We start from the raw sequence: 20,714 nt of genomic DNA on the forward strand, positions 1-20,714 counted from the left end.
TCTGTCTGAACCTGCATGAATCTGATTAATAAATGTAATATATGGTTTCAGCAGTGTTTATAATGTGCAGTTAACCAGCCTGACCAGCAGAGGGCAGCAGCTGAAAGCACTGAAACACCACCCTGAATCCCATTAGTCCACAGAGAAGGCTTCAAGAACCTTCCATAAATACGAGTCTCAATGTTCCACTGCAGCTACTAGAAATATTTTCTCATATACAATATAAATTTCCAGTATTGTGTGTTTTTTTAATATGCCTTATATATATATATATATATATATATATATATATATATATATATATATATATATATATATATATATATATATATATATATATATACAGCTCTGGGAAAAAAAGAGAGACCACCTAAAAATGATCAGCTTCTCTGATTTTGCATATAGGATTATGTTTGAGTAAAATTAACATTTGTTTGTCATTTAGAGCATTTATTTGCAGAAAATGAAAAATGGCTGAAATAACAAAAAAAGATGCAGAACTTTCAGACCTCAAATAATGCAAAGAAAACAAGTTCATATTCATAAAGTTTTAGGAGTTCAGAAATAATCAATATTTGGTGGAATAATCCTGGTTGGTTTTTAATCACAGTTTGTTTTCATGCATCTTGGCATCATGTTCTCCTCCACCAGTCTTACACACTGCTTTTGGATAACTTTATGCTGCTTTACTCCTGGTGCAAAAATTCAAGCAGTTCAGCTTTGTTTGATGGCTTGTGAAAGACTTACATCTTACATGATTACTTTAGATTCAGAGGTTTTAATGGGGTTCAGGTCTGGAGATTGACCGTCAACTTATTTGAATGTCTTTCAGCAACCGCAGGATGACCTCAAGTGACCTATAAAAAGAATGGCAAATGACTCAAGCTAGAAAAAGAAAAATCTTCTTCAATGGGAAGCAAAGCAGATCCAGGCTGAAGTTCAGGCAAATGTCTGGAGTAAGGTCCAATTTTCAGCTTTGCTCAACACCTGGTCGTCTAATGTTTACATGGAGACCTGCAGAGGTGTACTGGGACCCACTGTGAAACGTGGTGGCGGATGGGTGATGATCTAGAGGTTCTGTGGTTCTACTCCTGTAGCTCCTCCTCCAGGGCGGTCTCCAGCAGGCCCTGGAAGTGCAGATAGAAGGCGTTACAGTAGCTGGGCTGTTTGTTGGGGCAGGACTGCACCTGCTCGGCCTTCTGGGAACTGAAGGGGTTCGGCCCGGTTCCCTTAATGTCCATCTCCAACTCCAGCAGAATCTGCAGAGAATACTGCAGCTCACTCTCACTGAGAGAGAGAGAGAGAGAGAGAGAGAGATTAATTTAAAATATATATAATTAAATATACCATCATTTTCACACTATTAGGTGCATTATGCATCACTAGTAAGGAACAGGGGTTTCACCTTATATAAGGTTTTCCTTAAAATTCAACAAGTCTCACCACTGGGTGGTGGTGGGTTGGATAGCTTACTAGCTAAGTTAAGTAAAGCTAAGCTAAGCTAAGTAAGTAAAAGTTTAGTTCTTAAAAAAACATTTTCTTTTCAAGTTAATCGAGTGCTGGTTGTTAATCTACACAGATTTCTCTCCTAAAACTGTTTATTTGGGTGAGGAAAGCCCTTCTGTTTATTTACAGAAAGCTTAGATGCCCAGATTTCCACTAAGGCTGGGTGCAGCAGCATTAGCATTAGCGGCTAACTGCCGCCCCACAGCACTACACTGAGGAACCCTGAGTGTTCTGGTGAGCCAGGGTGTTATTAGCTAGTGGTTCATCCCACATAGCTTGTTTTAATACAATAAACACACCGACTACAGTCTGATATTCTCACCTCTAAATGACGAAAGAGCTAACTAACACTTAGCACTGTTAGCGAGTAAGGTTAATGGTGCTCCAACAGTGCTAGCCATGGTTAACAGCAGGCTACAGGCTGATAATACTTAACTCTGAACGGAGAATGAGTTAGCACTTAGCTTGATTAGCTGCTAATGCTAATGCTAATGCTAATACTGCTCCAGTCTGGGTGCTGGAGAAACTTTACTGAAACTCCTTTATTGTAGTGCAGAAAAATAAGGTAAATACAGTACACATATATGGAACATAATTAAGCCATAATACACACAGTTCATGCTATGCTATGTGTGTGTATATATATACATATATATATATATATATATATATATGTATATATATATGGCCTGTTGATTTACGTACTTGTACATGGTGAACATGGAGGGTATGTTGTAATCTCGGAGCAGCAGCAGCGTGGGCAACCATCCCTGAACCAAACCCTGAGACGCATGGAACCCTGCAGAACACACACACACACACACACACACACACACACTTTATGACTTTATGAATTTATAAGACATCAGACCCAAAAAAAATCACATTTTCCAGCTTAATCGGCCAGTATAACGTTTATCTGGAATAATCCTGTTTTTTAATCACAGGTTTTTTCATGCATCTTGGCATCATGTTCTCCTCCACCAGTCTTACACACTGCTTTTGGATAACTTTATGCTGCTTTACTCCTGGTGTAAAAATTCAAGCAGTTCAGTTTGGTGGTTTGTGATCATTCATCTTCCTCTTGATTATATTCCAGAGGTTTTCAATTTGGTAAGTTTTTTTTTTTCGATTTTACAATTTTTGCATTTTGTAAGAATCTAGTAAAATGTGTTTTTTTTTTTTACATTTTTATCAGGTGTCTGCACTAGAGGGTGGTGAATGATAGTGAAAATCAGCAGGTAATGGAATTGTTGTTGAGACACAGACACGCTGTATTATTCACGGTGACCTCGTTCTGTTTCACTGATTTATTTAGACGATTTTTTCGAAAATATTTTAATTACTGTTATATTTAGTATGGACACAAAAAGAGAAATATGAAATTAAATTATTAATATATTAATAAATGATGAACAGCATTAAAAGTCTTCAGTCCCTTTAATATAAACAGTGTGAAGGTTGTGATGTCACTGATGATGTCAAAGGTTACTTTGGTAAAGGGACGGGTTTCCCAAATGCTAAATAAAAATACACACACGCACACACAGACACACACACACATACATACAGACACACACACACACACAGACACACACACATACATACAGACACACACACACATACAGACACACACACACAGAGAGACGCACACACACAGACACACATACATACAGACACACATACAGACACAGACACACACACAGCTATCTATGTCTCTGATAATGATCCCTCTCTGACAGCTGCTGTGTGTAAGAGCTCACTAATGCGCTAAGCAACAACAAAGCCCCCATAACCCCATAACACACACACACACACACACACACACAGTAGGCTAACCATTAAATCCTGAAGAGGTAAATATATAGACTATTACTCAAAACAGGAGACACCCAGAGACCCTCTAACAGCTGAGAGTAAATATCTCAAGGGTCTGAAGATGCCCACCGCCCCAATCCAAAAGCAGTGTGTAAGACTGGTGGAGGAGAACATGATGCCAAGATGCATGAAAAAAACTGTGATTAAAAACCAGGATTATTCCACCAAATATTGATTATTTCTGAACTCTTAAAACTTTATGAATATGAACTTGTTTTCTTTTGCATTATTTGAGGTCTGAAAGTTATTTCAGTCATTTCTCATTTTCTGTAAATAAATGCTCTAAATGAGAATATTTTTATTTGTAATTTGGGAGAAATGTTGTCTGTAGTTTATAGAATAAAACAACAATGTTCATTTTACTCAAACATAAACCTATAAATAGCAAAATCAGAGAAACTGATTCAGAAACTGAAGTGCTCTCTTCATTTTTTACAGAGCTGTATACTGTTGTGATATTATGTGCTGTAATAAAGTACCGATTTTTAATGATTTAGTCCTGCATGTAAAGATTTGTGTCAGAAGTGGTTTATTTAGTGTTGTGCTTAAGCCCCGCCCACATACAGAACGCTCTGTTCAGCTCAAAAACTCACAGTGAGTTCCTCTAGGTTCAGTGCTAAGCCCACCCATATTCATCTTTATAGAAATATATAATGGTATACATCATACCTGGGTGAAACCCGACCACAAGGTCCGGTCTGGCCGCCTCCCCTTTCTCCACCACTTCCTCCCAGAACTGGTCGTACAGACCCTTGTAGGCACTGATGTAGACCCTTCCTCTGGGTCCAAACGCCCTCAGCGGGGGCCTCATGATGGGGCCCTTCACCACCTCCGGCCCCACCATCACCACCTCCAGGCCCTGGTGCCCGGGGAACATGCGGCTCAGCTCGTCCAGGTCCGTGGTTCGGGCCCCCAGGGTCTCGTTATGACCGGCCCCCACCAGGTGAATCGTCAGGGGGCGGGAATAAGGGTCCAGACAGAACATCCGAATCCCCAGACCAATCGTCAGCGTGCGTGAAAAGAACTCGCTGCACACTCGCCACAAAGACTCACGAAGCTCCGCCTCCTCCGGCCACGGACGGCAGGCATTGGTCCAGAGGTCTGTCATGTTCTGGCTGGAGAGGACGGGCTGAAGGCGGGGCGTGAGGTCACCCTGCATGGAGAGCCAGTCCTCCCAGGACCGCACCTCTTTGGTGGGACGAGACCACGCCTCCGTGGGGAAGGGAAGGTCACCTGAAATCAACAGTACATTAAATTAATTTACATTTAACTCAAATTTAACTTTACATTTGTAATATTATTCCAAGAGGTGAACCATGTTCTACAAAACACGACAAGACACAAGTCCAGTATAGTGTTTATTAAGCTACTATTCAACTAAAACCTGCTAATTTATTTGTTGTATTGGAATAAAAATTCAGAATTAATAAGAAGCAACAGTAAAATAGATTAATTACTTAATTGAGCGTATAGTGCTACAAATAATATATTGTTTAATACAGTTTAATTTAGCTAAAATGTAGCTTCCCATCAATGAAATTGTTCCTAAAATGGAACCCTGTGGTACCCCACCCACATCATGTGCTGGTCTAGTATAGTCTGCTTTTAGCAACAAATGACCATTTCAACATTTAACTGTTAATAAAGTTATCATTTAAATGTTTTATTTATCTTTTAGTATAGATTGCATATGTCGTTTTATTTCCAGCACTGAACCATGTATTATATCACATTATGTTCTGTAAATAAAGTTCAATTTTCTAGTTTATGGTCCCAGAATACGACTTTTCCTGTAGTATTTTAAGCATTTTTGAAAAGACTGTAGCAGTATTGTTTGATTTATCTATAAATTAGCATTCTATCTGCAGTATTGGACCAAATATTGATCCATCACTGATTGGTGGAAACTTCACACTAGACCTCGAGCAGTTTGGACTGTGTGTCTCTCCACTCTTCCTCCAGACTCTGCTCCCTTCATTTACTTTAAATGAAATGTAAAATGTACTGATGATCAGTGATGGTTTGGAGAGTCATGTCTGTCATCTGCTGGTGTTGATCCACTGTGTTTTATTATCAAGTCTAAAGTCAGTGCAGTTTTGTTTTCCCACAAAATCTTACAGCACTTCATATCTTACAGCTTCCCTCTGCTGAAAACAACTTTTATGGAGATGAGGATTTCATTTTCCAGCAGGACTTGGCACACTTGACACAAACTTTACTAACTTCCTGTAGAATTGTTGCCGGAACAGAACCCTAAGGTATACCACACTGTATATGGACTGTTCTGTTTTCTTTCATTTTAAGCAGAAATTAAAGCATATTTCTGGATCTTTACCCGTGTGAATGAGCCACTCCACCAGCCGGTCGATGGCCACCATCCTCAGCATCTTACAGAACTTCTTATGGAGAGACCAGTCCTTCCTCTGACAGTCCTTACTGCAGTAATACACATTCAGACACCTGCAGGAACCAGATCAGACCAGGATTACAGTCTTATCATCAGGATCCTCCAACAAAAGAACAGTGCATTTATACTGTATTCAAAAAAGACATGCGTTTATGTTGCAGCTCAGACTGAATCAGTTTATAAAATACTGGGATAGATGGATCTCAGCCTTCCCTTTGGGCAAAACCAACATTTTAAAATACAGTAATTAACACTGTGCAAAACGATGTAACTCACGGTACAACATGTAAACTGACTCTGGGGCATCCTGTGTATCTGCAAGACAGCCTGTGTTCCTGTTTTGTTTTTTTGTTTCTTTATTATTAATATTTACAGGAGTTGGACAATGAAACTGAAACACCTGTCATCATTTTAGTGTGGAAGGTTTCATGTCTAAATTGGAGGAGCCTGGTGTTCAATCTTCATTAATTGCACATTATTGCACCAGTAAGAACAGAGTGTGAAGGTTCAATTAGCAGGGTAAGAGCACAGTTCTGCTCTAAATATTGCAATGCACACAACATTATGGGGGACATACCAGAGTTCAAAAGAGGACAAATTGTTGGTGCACGTCTTGCTGGAGCATCTGTGACCAAGACAGCAAGTCTTTGTGATGCATCAAGAGCCACGGTATCCAGGGTAATGTCAGCATACCACCAAGAAGAACCAACCACATCCAACAGGATTAACTGTGGACGCTGTAAGAGGAAGCTCTCTGAAAGGGATGTTCGGGTGCTAACCCGGATTGTATCCAAAAAACATAAAACCACGGCTGATCAAATCACGCAGAATTCAATGTGCACCTCAACTCTCCTGTTTCCACCAGAACTGTCCGTCACCACAATCAATTATTGTGCTCTAAAACCAGGTGCTTCAGTTTCATTCTCCAACCTCTGTACGTTTCTTATATATGTATACTTGATATATATGTACACATCTATTTACATGTGTATACATTTGTATTTACTTTCATATTGTGTTGTTTTTTCTTTGTATCCCCCTTGATTTAGCTGTGTTGGTTCTGCTCATAGGCCAGATAAACCTATAACCACAATTACAATTGATTAATTCCTAATAACTCTTAATAACTTGTATTTTCTGACCATTTAATGAAACCATTAGCAGTGTAATGGACAGTGTAATGGACAGAGCGGTGGACGCTGGGTGGGTGATGGATAGAGAATAGAGAACAGATAAAGAGAGGAAGTGTCTCTGTGTTTATTTTAGAGTCATGGCATCATCTGTCCAACAGTTTAGACGTTTTTACCACATCAACCTTCCAGCCCATCGTAAACCCTGATCTTTACCCAAGAGACAGAGAGAGGGAGAGAAAGAGAGAGAGAGAGAGAGAGAGAGAGAGAGAGAGAGAGAGAGAGAGAAAGAGGGAGAGAGAGAAAGAGGGAGAGAGAGAGAGAAAGAGAGAGAGAGAGAGATACAGAGAGAGGGAGAGAGAGAGAGAGAGAGAGAGAGAGAGAGAGAGAGAGAGAGAGAGAGAGAGAAAGAGAGAGAGAGAGAGAGAAAGAGAGAGAGAGATACAGAGAGAGGGAGAGAGAGAAAGAGGGAGAGAGAGAGAGAGAAAGAGGGAGAGAGAGAGAGAGAAAGAGAGAGAGAGAGAGAGAAAGAGAGAGAGAGATACAGAGAGAGGGAGAGAGAGAAAGAGGGAGAGAGAGAGAGAGAAAGAGGGAGAGAGAGAGAGAGAAAGAGAGAGAGAGAGAGAGAATGCAGGGGGTATTTTTGGAGTTTTACTGCTGCATGCAGTCAGACAGTTCTGCTCCAGTCAGATGTTAAACCCAGAGGGGTTTATGGTCCTAAACCCAGTGCTGACCTTCAGAACACCAGCGTTAATCTGTTAAAGGTTAAACTGCTTTTAGTCAGAACATCACCACCACCATCCTAAAACCAACCTAAAATAAAAAAAAAACAGAAAGAACCAGAAAAAAAGGGTAAAAGTACACCTTACTCTGCTTGAAATGTGCAAAAGACATGTACTAATTCTCTTAATTAATCATGGGTGTGGTTAATTAATTTTGGGTGTAACGTGAAATAATAAATCAATCAGAGTGTCTCTTGCTCATCATTCTCTTTAAGAGTAGATCAGGTGAGCTCTGACTTTGGTGGATTGCTATTGTAACGGTGCAGCTACCTGGACGTGTTCAACAAACTCTTCTCAGCAGAGGAAACTGAGCTGCTGGTTGACGCTGTGAAGGAGCTCCAGCAGCTCATTTACGGGAACAGCAATGTTATTTTATTTACTATTCTGTTTATTGTTGATGTAAAAGTTGGGTTTGTGCTGCTGTGACACTTCTGTGTGTGTGTGTGTGTGTGTGTGTGTGTGTGTGTGTGTGTGTACACTCAGTACATAGGAATGAAAGTCTTGACTGTTGTCAGGGTTTAAATCAGTCCGTGGCGTACCTGTGTTTTCTGTTGCCAAGAAATGTTTGCAATATATTCGTAATCTTTTTTGCTATTTAAAAGATGCAGGCAGAAGGAGTGGAAATAGACTGTCAACCTTTTTAAAAGATTTCTCTGTTGCAGACAAATTTCCAGAGTTGGGATAAAGTCCTGAGAGACGTAAAGTGTAATGTAAAGTGGTTTGGATTGAAGGTTTAAGTCAGTCTTTTTCTCGTCCTGTGTTTAGATAAAATCAACCATGTTTAATGTTAATATTATAAATCTTGAGACTCAGCTTGCGCAAATAGTGACGTGAACAATGTCAACAACCAATAGGAGAACAGCTACGGGAAGCCACAAGGCAAGTGCGGGAACATTTCCGTTCATTTAACCAGGATTTTGTCTTGTCTTTTTCTTTTTGGTTGTTTTTTTCTGAACAAATCACTGCAAACACAAAGACAGTTGTGTCCAAAAGGTGCCTATTTATCTGCTTCACTTTTAAACAGCTTCTCTTCCTAATAATCTCCACCAGAAGCATGATGGGAAATGATCTCAGAAAGAATCTAGTTGCAGTCTTGTTGTAAATAATGATCCTGCGAGATCTCCAGTCTTTATAAAATCTTATTCTGTAAATAAAAAGTCTGTAACTTGTCTTTAGATGTGAGAGTGAGTCAGACTTTAGTCTGCTAAAAGTCTTTTCAGAGTCGTGCAGAGTATGGTTAGCGTAAGATAGCGATTAGCATGTCGACGTGCATTTCGCAGGGTGTGAGATATGGCCTCAGTTTGAGAAGATATGGTGGAGCTAATGTGCTAATCTTCGTCCCCCAGCACTGTTAGCATTGCGACTGGAACAGTAGCTAGTTAAAGGACTAAAAATGACTAAACTGGGATGGAAACACTGGTTTAACACTACTCACACTCTGTGAGTTTTTGAAACACTCTGTGTTTTTGTACACTTGTAAAGAGAGGATTAGCCCAGGCTACACTCACTCTGCTCTGCTGGTAAGTAGCTGCTAGGCTAATTGTGTGTGATAGGGTAATGCTAGGCTAACGTTAGCACTGCAGTGCAGCAGTAATGTGTTAATTACCGGCTGCCAGGAGCCGCCGGGCCGAGGGTACAGGCTTAGCATGGTGATAATACCCTGAGGGCAAATGCCTTATTGCCACGTCTGTGTGTGTGTGTGTGTGTGTGTGTGTGTGTGTGTGTAAACAGACACTAGAGTATAACAAATGACCACTGGATGTGCGAGTGTGTGTGTGTGTATAAACACCTACAGATATAAACACATTAACACTAATTTCACACTATACAGACACAATAAGTATAGAAATTTTACTAAATACTAAATTAAAGAGTTTACTGTGCTTTTGTTGGAGTAACTGTCTCTACTGTCCAGAGAAAACTTTCTACTTGATTTTGGAATCACATTGCTGTAAAGATTTGATTGCATTCAGCCACAAGAGCTCTACTTAGTGATGTTAGATAATGATCACCACAACACCAGTATCCTAAAGTACTGAAACTACACGTTTACAATACACATAGGTGTAGCCACTGGGTGGTGGTGGGGGGTATAACTAAGTTAAGTAAAGCTAAATTAAGTAAACCAAACTGTAATTCCCAAAAAATGACATTTTATTTTAAAGTTAAACGAGTGCTGGATGTTAATCTACACAGATTTCTCTCCTGAAAACGGTTTATTTAGGTGAGAAAAGTACTTCTGTTTATTTACAGTTAGCTTAGATTCCCATATTTACACTAAGGCTGGGTGCAGCAGCATTAGCATTAGCATTGTACGTAGAGTGTAAATATATAAATATACTCACTTGATGCAGCGTTTGAGAGCTTTAGGATCCGGGAGGTCGGTGGGGAGTTTGGAGCAGCCGGTGCAGAACTGAAACGTTTCCTCCAGTTTCTGAAACATTTCCTTATGAGAATGAAACCCAACCTTCCCCTTCCCCTCCAGAGCAGCCCTGAGAAACAGAGTTACACCACTGTTACACCACTGTTACACCACCTTCCCCTTCCCCTCCAGAGCAGCCCTGAGAAACAGAGTTACACCACTGTTACACCACTCTTACACCATCTTCCCCTTCCCCTCCAGAGCAGCCCTGAGAAACAGAGTTACACCACTGTTACACCACTCTTACACCACCTTCCCCTTCCCCTCCAGAGCAGCCCTGAGACACAGAGTTACACCACTGTTACACCACTGTTACACCACCTTCCCCTTCCCCTTCAGAGCAGCCCTGAGAAACAGAGTTACACCACTGTTACACCACTCTTACACCACCTTCCCCTTCCCCTTCAGAGCAGCCCTGAGAAACAGAGTTACACCACTGTTACACCACTCTTACACCACCTTCCCCTTCCCCTCCAGAGCAGCCCTGAGAAACAGAGTTACACCACTCTTACACCACCTTCCCCTTCCCCTCCAGAGCAGCCCTGAGAAACAGAGTTACACCACTCTTACACTACTTTCCCCTTCCCCTCCAGAGCAGCCCTGAGACACAGAGTTACACCACTGTTAGACCACTCTTACACCACCTTCCCCTTCCCCTCCAGAGCAGCCCTGAGACACAGAGTTACACCACTGTTACACCACTCTTACACCACCTTCCCCTTCCCCTTCAGAGCAGCCCTGAGACACAGAGTTACACCACTGTTAGACCACTCTTACACCACCTTCCCCTTCCCCTCCAGAGCAGCCCTGAGACACAGAGTTACACCACTGTTACACCACTCTTACACTACTTTCCCCTTCCCCTCCAGAGCAGCCCTGAGAAACAGTTACACCACTGTTACACCACTCTTACACCACCTTCCCCTTCAGAGCAGCCCTGAGACACAGAGTTACACCACTGTTACACCACTCTTACACCACCTTCCCCTTCCCCTCCAGAGCAGCCCTGAGAAACAGAGTTACACCACTGTTACACCACTCTTACACCACCTTCCCCTTCCCCTTCAGAGCAGCCCTGAGACACAGAGTTACACCACTGTTACACCACTCTTACACCACCTTCCCCTTCCCCTCCAGAGCAGCCCTGAGAAACAGTTACACCACTGTTACACCATTTACCTGTAACATCACACTGTTACAGTATAGAACTTATAACAGGTCAATGGTGTAACACCACTGATCCTTAACATTCTCAACACTGTTACACAGCTATCCAACAACACTGTGTGTGTGTCTGTAGGTGTGTGTGTGTGTAGGTGTGTGTGTGTATGTCTGTAGGTGTGTGTTGTGTAGGTACTCACCTGTACTCTGAGTAGTCCTTCATGTTGAGTTTATCCAGTATGACTTTGGAGAGTCCGGGAACCTTTGTGTCCATAGAATAAAACCCAAACTGATCCGAGAAAACGCTGTCCGAACTCGGAGCAAAGGATTCTGGGGGCGCCGGAACTTTACCCGCCATTTTGGAACTGTAACCACAAACACACAAACACATTTGTCTAGGTTCACATTACAAGACACATTGCTCAAATCAGATTTTTGGCTCAGATCAGATTTGTCTATAATGTAAGTGAAAAGGACAGGTGGTTTGCTTTTGCTGTTTTTTTTTTGCAGCTATAGCTGCACAGCTGGACTAAGAGATGTGTGGGTACGAGAGAGAAGCACGTAGTGCTAATGCTAATGCAAATGTGTAAAAGCTAAAAGACATATGAATTCTGATTTGACCATTCACATTCATGTCGCATGTCTGTGGATCTGATACATATCTGATTTAGGACCACATATATTATATTTAAAAAAAAAATCAGATCTGAGCCACATCGAGCACAAAAATCAGATCTGAGCCACATCGAGCCGTCAGGTAATGTGAACGCAGCTAAAGAGTGAAAATATAAAGTGATTAAGCTGGAAACAGATGATATAGTCTGCATAGTTTGTAGTTTTATAAATCTGATAAAAAATCAAACCCAGCTCTGGTAATAATCTGAACTATTCCTGTAATCTAAATCTGATTATATCAGTCTGATACTGCTTTATCTTATTATTAAAAAATATATAATACTGCTATAATCTTATAATAACTGTTATAATAATAAAACAGTGCTGATTTATTCATTTAATACGTTTTATCAGCACAATCTACACAAACTGGAGTTTAAATAAATAAGGAATTATATAACATTTATCACACTCATAATGAACAATACTACTAATAATACCACTTTAGATTCTCCACATTCATTTACACTGTAAAACCTGTAAAAGCATCTTTCTGCATGCTTTATTGTATGTTATAAAATAATATAGAAAGACAGTTCAAGTTATAAAATAATTGGATAAATAATTATTATAGGTATTTAAATGAATTAACGTATTTAACACATGAGAAAGCAAATGAAAGAATAGAAGCTTAACATTATAAATGAATGTGTAAGTACTATTTCTCAAAGCCCTTTTTGTATTGATGTTTATTAATGTTTTTAAAGAAGTATTTACAATTTAATTAATAATCATTAATTAACTCCAATGACTTTTATACAGCCAGAAACAGTCAGGTTGTCGTTGTAAATAAGTCAATATGTTCTTAATGATTTGCCTCATTAAATTAAAGGATAAATTGCATAAAAATGAATAAAAGAGAAATAAATACTGGAGTTTAACATATAACATTCTTGAAATGTGAACAAATACATTACATTACATTTGGGAGACGCTTCTGCCCAAAGCGACTTACAATAGTGAAGTATAAAAGTAATAGTTTATGGTAAAGTTAAGGTAAAAACATCTTTAGATAGGGCCTAAAGGAGGGCAAAGGGAAATATATAACATATAAATATATAGTCCGAGTCAAGACAGAGACCAGGACCAAGTATTTTCTACCTAATTAACAATTATTAACAGAAACAGGCAGGCTGTTATAGCAAATAAGTTAAATATGTTCTTAATTACCTTAAATTAAATAAAAAAATAATTAAAAGGAAAAACTGGAGTTTACTATATAATATTTTTAAAATATAAAGAAATATATAACATAAAAACTTACCAGAAGTGTGGGAGAGAGGGATGAAGTCCTCAGAACAGAACACAGATAAAAAAAAGAGACAAAATCAGGAGATTTTCAACCAAACCCTCCTCTAACCTCCACACCTGCTCTCCCTCACTTACACTCTCTCTCACTCTCCCTCTCTCTCACTCCTTCTTTGGTGGGGGGTAGAGGGGTATCTGCTGTTTCTGCAGGTTTAGGATGGCACTGGAAGGTTAAATGACCCCTCCTGCCCCTCCCCCTTGGAATTCTCCAGCCCTTTAGTTACACCTCCCTATTCTGCCCCATTCACCCCCCACCATGTGTCTTCCTCAGCCCTGTTTATTACCCCCTGCCCTTTACCCACTTAACCCTTTCCTGCCTCAGCTGCCCCCTCCATCGCCCCCCCCCTCACCCCACTTACAGATGCCCCCAAATACCTGCAGTTACCCCTCTGCAGTTCTGTGATTCATCACCCTGATCCACCATAGAGATCCATACAGACCCGTATACACCACCCGTCTCCAGCAACGTGAGACAGGGACACGTTCAGTCTAAGACAAGACCGAGACTTTTTAGTAACTAATTCAGAGTAAAGACAAAGACAGGGACATGTCCAATCCAAGTCAAGATCAAGACCGGGACACATCGAGTCAATACAGAGACCGGGAGAATTTGAGTCCGAGTAAAGACCAATATTTTAGGTAGTTGATTCCTAGTAAAGACCAAGGCTGGGACATGTCGAGTCTGAGTCAAGACCAAGACTTGTTAGTACTTGAGTCCGAGTCAAGACCGAGACCGAGACATGTCAAGTCCAAGTCAAGATTTTTTTTTTAGTAGTTGATTCATAGTAAAGACCAAGACAGGGACATGTCAAATCAGTCAAGTCAAGACTGAATCCGAGTCAATACTGTACATACTGTAATTAATTCAAGTACATAATTCAAAGTTAATACCAAGACCAGGGCCGTGTCGAGTCCAAGTGAAGAGCGAGACTTTGTAGTAGTAGAGTCTGAGTCAAGACCAAAAGTTTTTTGTTGTCCAAGTCCGAGTCAAGACCAAAACATTTTAGTAAATGAGTGAGTCAGGACCAAAACTTTTTAGTGGTTGAGTCTGAGTCAAGACCAAGACTTTTTAGTAGTCGAGTTTGGGTCAAGAAACAGGACTGGGACATGTTAAGTCTAAGTCAAGCCCAAGACTGGGACATGTTGAGTCTGAGTCAAGGCAGGGACAGGGACATGTTGAGTCTGAGACCGAGAAAAACAGAGACAAAGACTGAGACAAAATTAAGATTTAAAGTCTGTTCAGTCTGAGAGAGAGAGAGAGAGTAGAACAGGTAATACTGCTTCTCCATCAGCAGCTGGAGTCTGAGAGAGAGAGAGAGAGTACAGTAGGTCATGCTGTCTAGAGATGCTGTGTGATGATTGGTGGAAGTTAGAAAAAAGGGGTGGAGTCTGACTTCCCATTTATATTGAAGGAGGCGTGCACTAATCCTTCACCCTCTAGAATCAAGAGCATCACAGTGATAGAAACCAAATTAAAGAGGAAAAATGGGGTGAAATCTGAAATAAGTTTATAAAACAAAGAAAACACGTACAGTTTTAATAATTAAATAATTATAATAAACAACAAACAACATTTTATTTCTGATTAAAAAAACTTTATTTGGTCCAATGGAACCTGAGATTGCAAATGAACCTTACAGATTTTTTTTTTTATTATATAGAGTTTCTGCTTCAAAATCAATAAAATATTCTATATGTCACATTCCTACCCATCAGAGGCCGGTTCTACCCCAGCCAGCGCCGGTATGGGTCTATACAGAGGAGAACAGAGCTGTACAACACACACACACAGGGCTGAGGGGGGTGTGTGTGTGTGTAGAGGAAGTGTGTGTGTGTGTGTAGAGAGAGGAAGTGTGTGTGTGTGTACAGAGGAAGAGAGAGAGTGTGTGTGTATATACTGTAAGTGTGTACGGGTCACACAGGGTTGAGGCTGCACCTCCAGCTCTGGGCAGCAGAGGGCGCTACTGACCTGACCTGCACACAGTGACACGTCCACAGAGCGAACGACGGGAAAAACGACAGAAAAAAACGAAAGAAAACGCAAAAAACAGGAATAAACGAGTCCACAGGAAGTAGAGCGGCGCTGCGTCCAACACCAGTGTACAACCAGAACTAACGGGGACACTACGGGAAACTACGGCTACGACCTCGCCGCCCCAGCCAATCAGACGCCTCGGATCAGCTCGGCCAATCAGTGAGCTCCCTTTACCATTTTAAACCTCGCTATAACAACGAACATCGCTACCATCAGCTTGTGCTTCTCCCTTAATGTTTAATACAGCGATCAATAAATTATCACACACACACGCACACTAACACACACTCGCGTGCACACACACACACACACACACACACTCCCAGCAACATTAAAATAACAGACCGCCACCCAGCATACACCTACATCCCACAGCATTACCCACAATCCCTCATTATACCGAAGAATAGTTCAAGTTTTCTGATTGGTTACACGGAACCCGAAGCCCCTCCCCCATGCTTTAAAAAACAATATGTCACATGACACAATGAAGAAGAAAAAAAAGAAAAAACAAACAAAAAACAAAAAAAATAACAATTATACTCATTTCATTCAGCTTCTCTCATCTCAGACAAAGAGTTTTCAATCAAATCAATAACCTCGATTGATCACCGATCACAGATTTGCCTACAGATGCTACAGGCTAACGATGCTACATGCTAACGATGCTAACACACGCTGGACAAAGACTGCCTGTAATTAGCACGGTATTAGCTTGGTAAACCCCGCCCACAAAATCTAAAGTCATGTATTTGCCTTAAAAGTAAACATGTTAAACATTTAAATTTGTAAACACTTAAAAAACTAAAAAATGTATTTATTAAACATTTTAGATCTGGAACTGGAACTACTTTAACTACTTTTATCATCAGACCCATTACGCTGAAAGTAGTTCCGGTTCCTTCAGTCCAGTGTGGAGGAGATTGAAGTTTGAGTTTATCGACTAAAAATAGTTTTAGAAAGTGATGAAAAAGGTTCTTTGTGGTTTGTTAAAAACTGTAGAAACATGCCTGGTTCTTAAAAGTGAAAAAGACGACTTTAAATAATAATAATAAAAAAAAAAAAACACACTGTATTTCTATTGAGAGTACAGTGTTTGTTAGCGATGTTAGCATAGCATCTTAAAATGTATCCTCCAATGTGAGAAACCTGTTCAGTTCTATACAGAACCTTCATTTTTACATTCGAACCCAGAGTGTATCGTGGTAAAAAAAGACGATTCAATTAGTGATGGTCTAATCTAATCAAGTCTCTAATCTAATCACAGCTCTATATAGAACCATCAAATTTATATTAGAGCCCTTGGAGAATCTTGTTAAAGAGGGTACCGCGTTCAAAATCACATCGATTTGGCAAACTAATGAAGATCTGGACGTATGATAAGAGATCATCAGAGATCATCAATGTTCGTTAGCGACGCTAGCATAGCATGTCATAGGTTTATATAGAATGGTCATATTTTTGTTAGAACCCTGGTTAGCGAAGTTAGCAAAGTATGTCATATTTCTATATAGAATAGTCATATTTTCATTAAAACCCTTGGAGAACCTGTGTTCTAGACCTGGTTGAATAATGAAGAAGTGAGGATATCATATCATATCATACGTTCTATATAGAATCACTACATTTACTTAGTAGCATGTGCTACGTTAGCATAGCAATTTATATTAGAACCCTTTTTAAAGAGGGTACCACGTTCTAAATTACATCGATTTGGTAAACTAATGAAGATATCATGATATCTGATGACCTCTGACGATCTCTCATCATATGTCCAGATCTTCATTAGCGATGTTAGCATAGCATGTCACAGTTCTATATAGAACCATCAAATTTATATTAGAACCCTTAAAGAACCTTTTTAAAGTAGGTACCTTGTTCTAAATCATATCGATTTGGCAAACCAATGAAGATCTGGACATATGATAATAAATCAGCAGAGATCGTTAGCATCAGTGTAGCATGTCATAGCTCAGGTCAAATAACGAAGAAGCGACGATTTCATATCACGTTCTATATAGAGTGTTAGGTATAGCATGTGCTACGTCAGCATAGCATGTCACAGCTCTATTTAGAACCATCAAATTCATATTAAAATCCTCGAAGATCCTTTTTACAGAGGGTAAGGCATTCTAAATAATAACATCTATTTTGCAAACTAAAGAAGATATAATGATATCTCATCATATGTCCAGATCTTCGTTAGCGACGTTAACAAAGCATGCCACAGCTCTATTTAGAACCATCAAATTTATATTAGAACCCTTGAAGTTCCTTTTAACAGAGGGTAATGTGTTGTTAATAATCACATCGATTTGGCAAACTAATTAAGATCTGGACGTATGATAAGAGATCATCAGAGATCATCTGTGTTGGTTAGCGACGTTAGCATAGCACGTCATAGTTCTATATAGAATAGTCATATATTCATTAGAACCCTTGGAGAACCTTTTTTACGAGAGTACGGTGTTCTAGACCTGGTTGAATAATAAAGAAGCAACGATATCATATAATATGTTCTATATAGAATCACTGCCTTTACTAAAGAACCATTAAAGAACCTGTTTTAGAGGGTTCTGTGTTCTAACTCCACTGTTTTTTTTTTTTTAATATTTGGATGTATGATGAGAGATCATTAGATATAATCAGTATTCATCAGCGACATTAGCATAGTATTTCATAGTTCTATATAGAACAGTCATATTTTCGTTAGAACCCTTGTTAGCGATGTTAGCATATTATGTCATAGTTATATTTAGAATAGTCATATTTTCATTAAAACATCATATCATATGTTGTATATAGAATCAGTGCCTTTACTAAACAACCGTTAGAGAACCTGTTCTAGAAGGTTCTGTGTTCTAACTCCACTAGGTTTTGTGAAACTATTGGAGATGATGTATGATGAGAGATCATCAGTATTCGTTAGCAGCATTAGCATAGCATGTCATAGCTATATAGAATAGTCATATTTTCATTAGAACCCTTGGAGAACCTTTTTTATGAGAGTATGATGTTCTAGACCAGGGCGATTAATGAAGAAGTGACGAGATCATATCAATAATTTTGGCCTGTTCTGAGAGACAGATTTAGATATGAGTAAATTAGTGGCAGTTTAAGAGCAGCATTTGTTAGCATTGTTAGCCTAGCATCTCCCAGCATCTCCTGTCTGGACTGATTGATTGATTGGATCTGTGATTGGTGATCGATTGCTGTGATTGATTTGAGCTCAGACTTTAATCAGGTACGTATATAAAAACCGAAGGATGGCGATGGTCAGAGATCCTCCTGCAGGTTTGGCTCGAATACCGTAAATCACACACACACACACACACATAAATACACACCCACAGTAAATGTGTGTGTGTGTGTTTGTATGTGTGTGTGTGTTCATATAACTGAGCATGAATATGGCTGTATGCATGCGAGTGCATCTGTCCTTGTGCAGTGTGTATGAGTCTGTGTGTGTATATGTGTGTGTGTGTGTGTTGCAGTGGGCGGGTCTTGGCTCAGTGAGCAGATGCGTGATTGGCTCAGTAGTTCCAGCATGCTCACCCTGACCGTCCATATATGTGCATGTAGGTATATGTAAGTGTTTGAGTGTGTGTGTGTGTGTGTGGGTGTGCACGTGTGTCAGAGTGGGCGGGGTTTATGAAGCCCCTCGGTGTCGGAGGTGAGCTGGGGGGAGTGTGTGGCCTTGGTGGGGGTCCAGTCCCCCAGGTTAGCCTGCGCTGCTTTGCGGTGAGCTAGCCGATGTGTGATGGAGAATCCAGCGTTCCCTTCCAGCTGAGAGAGGACCACCAGCACCTGCCTGCAGTACACACACACACACACACACACACACACAGGTTAAAAAATATGATCTATATGATCCTGGGATAGCTGCAACAATCAAAAGGAAGAAAAAAGTTAGCAGAAACTGTGGCTGCCACAATGTTCAGAAGATTGCCGGTTCGAATCCAGGTCATGCAGCTTGTGCCATCAGCTCCTGGAGCCCTGAGAGAGCACACACAATTGGTCTTGCTCTCTCTCTGGGTGGGTACAGTACAGTAGATGACGCTCTCTCTTTCCCCTCATCACTTCTAGGGTGATGTGGATCAGCACGAGGCTGCGTCTGTGAGCTGATGTATCAGAACCGAGTCGCTGCGCTTTCCTCCGAGCGTTAGCGCTGTGATGCTACTCTGTAAAAAGAGTTCAAAAAGAGGCGGAGTCTGACTTCACATGTATCGGAGGAGGCGTGTGCTGGTCTTCTTAACCCTTCTGGTGTTGGAGCATCACTAGTGATAGGGGGGAGTCCTAATGAGTGGGTTGGGTAATTGACCTTGTAAATTGGGGATAAAATTTATTTTTAAAAAGTTATTTGTTGCAAAGATAGCGATGAACGTCTGACTGTTGGCGTCTGTCTAGGTTGTATTCAGTCAGTGGAGCTCCTGTGTTTTCTGTTACCAAGATAAACAAGATAAAACTCCAGAAATGTACCTGAACACACCTCATTTCCAGAACACCACGCCCATCAGTGTAGATATATTCAGAAGATCTGCTGCTGTTTAAACCAGACAGGAGGAAGGAGTGAAAATAGACTGTTGGTGGGGTGTAAGATAGCAATGATCATTGCAACACACCTTGTGCATTGGTGTAAGGCAGAATCCAATGTATTATTACACTAGCAATTTCCACTAGTGTCCAGGTATCAATATATGTGCACAAATAAGTTATTTTTTGGGAGGTGCATTTTCCACAGTCTTCACCCTTCTCCACTCCACAGCCAATCACAGCCAAGCTCAAAACTCTCATTATCATACACAGTATCTGCACCCAGGAGGAAGTGTGTAATTTTAATTCTATGCAGAAAGGAGATAAAAGTTTTGTAGGAAGAGTAATAAGGGTAATATTTGTTAATCTACACATACAGAAGTAGTGTGTAATGAAGCATAAGGTTGTAGAGGTGCCTAATGTTCCTCCTGTGATAATCTGTGTGTGTGTGTGTGTGTGTGTGTGTGTGTGTACCTGTGTAAAGGTGGGACGCTGTCGATGGTTTTGAGGCTGCCGCGGGTGGACACCACGTTAAAGCTGTCCGTGCAGTCACATGATACGTGGAGGTAGTACTTCGGGTGTCTGTTTTCCACGACAACAATAAGCCCCGCCCACCCGTGCGTCAGGTAGTAACAGGTCATTCCCTCACGGCCCTGAGAGAGAGAGAGAGAGAGAGAGAGAGAGAGAGAGAGAGAGAGAGAGAGAGAGAGAGAGAGACAGTGAGAACATCCACCAATAATTACTAATGTCTGTACTGTTATCATTACTATTATATTAATATTAATATTTTAACATTACCTCTTTCACTTCTATTAATTTACCTTTAACGTGCTTTTATGATACTTTCACTTCTTTCCTTTACTGATAACTCATATTA

At 40.3% G+C, this 20,714-nt stretch overlaps 2 protein-coding genes across 4 annotated transcripts in view; both read right to left on the reverse strand.

Annotated features, from left to right (window-relative positions):
* Positions 1 to 443: 443 nt before the first annotated feature.
* LOC103025460 (putative protein MSS51 homolog, mitochondrial) lies at positions 444 to 13,453 on the reverse strand. Its single transcript, XM_049480328.1, has 7 exons — positions 13,226 to 13,453; positions 11,487 to 11,651; positions 10,049 to 10,195; positions 5,720 to 5,844; positions 4,054 to 4,617; positions 2,212 to 2,305; positions 444 to 1,287 (listed from the first exon to the last, which is right to left on the reverse strand). Exons 2-7 carry the CDS (start codon positions 11,642 to 11,644, stop codon positions 1,086 to 1,088), a joined length of 1,290 nt encoding a protein of 429 aa, XP_049336285.1. The 5' UTR covers positions 11,645 to 11,651; positions 13,226 to 13,453; the 3' UTR covers positions 444 to 1,085.
* A 1,389-nt stretch (positions 13,454 to 14,842) lies between these two features.
* The window catches only part of capn15 (calpain 15), a 41,868-nt gene continuing 35,996 nt past the window's right edge, over positions 14,843 to 20,714 (reverse strand). For all 3 annotated transcript variants that reach the window (XM_049480754.1, XM_049480753.1, XM_049480752.1), the window contains 2 exons: positions 20,312 to 20,490; positions 14,843 to 19,115 (listed from right to left, as the gene is read on the reverse strand). In XM_049480754.1, coding sequence (XP_049336711.1) covers positions 18,938 to 19,115; positions 20,312 to 20,490 — 357 coding nt within the window. In that variant the 3' untranslated portion in view covers positions 14,843 to 18,937. The remainder of the gene's footprint in view (positions 19,116 to 20,311; positions 20,491 to 20,714) is intronic.

Source organism: Astyanax mexicanus, chromosome 6 (assembly GCF_023375975.1).
Source record: "Astyanax mexicanus isolate ESR-SI-001 chromosome 6, AstMex3_surface, whole genome shotgun sequence".
NCBI lineage: Eukaryota > Metazoa > Chordata > Actinopteri > Characiformes > Acestrorhamphidae > Astyanax > Astyanax mexicanus.

Excerpts from the sequence above, each read along its gene's own strand:
- LOC103025460 (XM_049480328.1), bottom strand. The coding sequence starts at position 11,644 with ATGGCGGGTAAAGTTCCGGCGCCCCCAGAATCCTTTGCTCCGAGTTCG. Across the intron at positions 4,618-5,719 it reads GGAGTGGCTCATTCACACGG|GTGACCTTCCCTTCCCCACG; the intron begins GTAAAGATCCAG and ends TGTTGATTTCAG. Across the intron at positions 1,288-2,211 it reads TCCATGTTCACCATGTACAA|TGAGAGTGAGCTGCAGTATT; the intron begins GTACGTAAATCA and ends TCTCTCTCTCAG.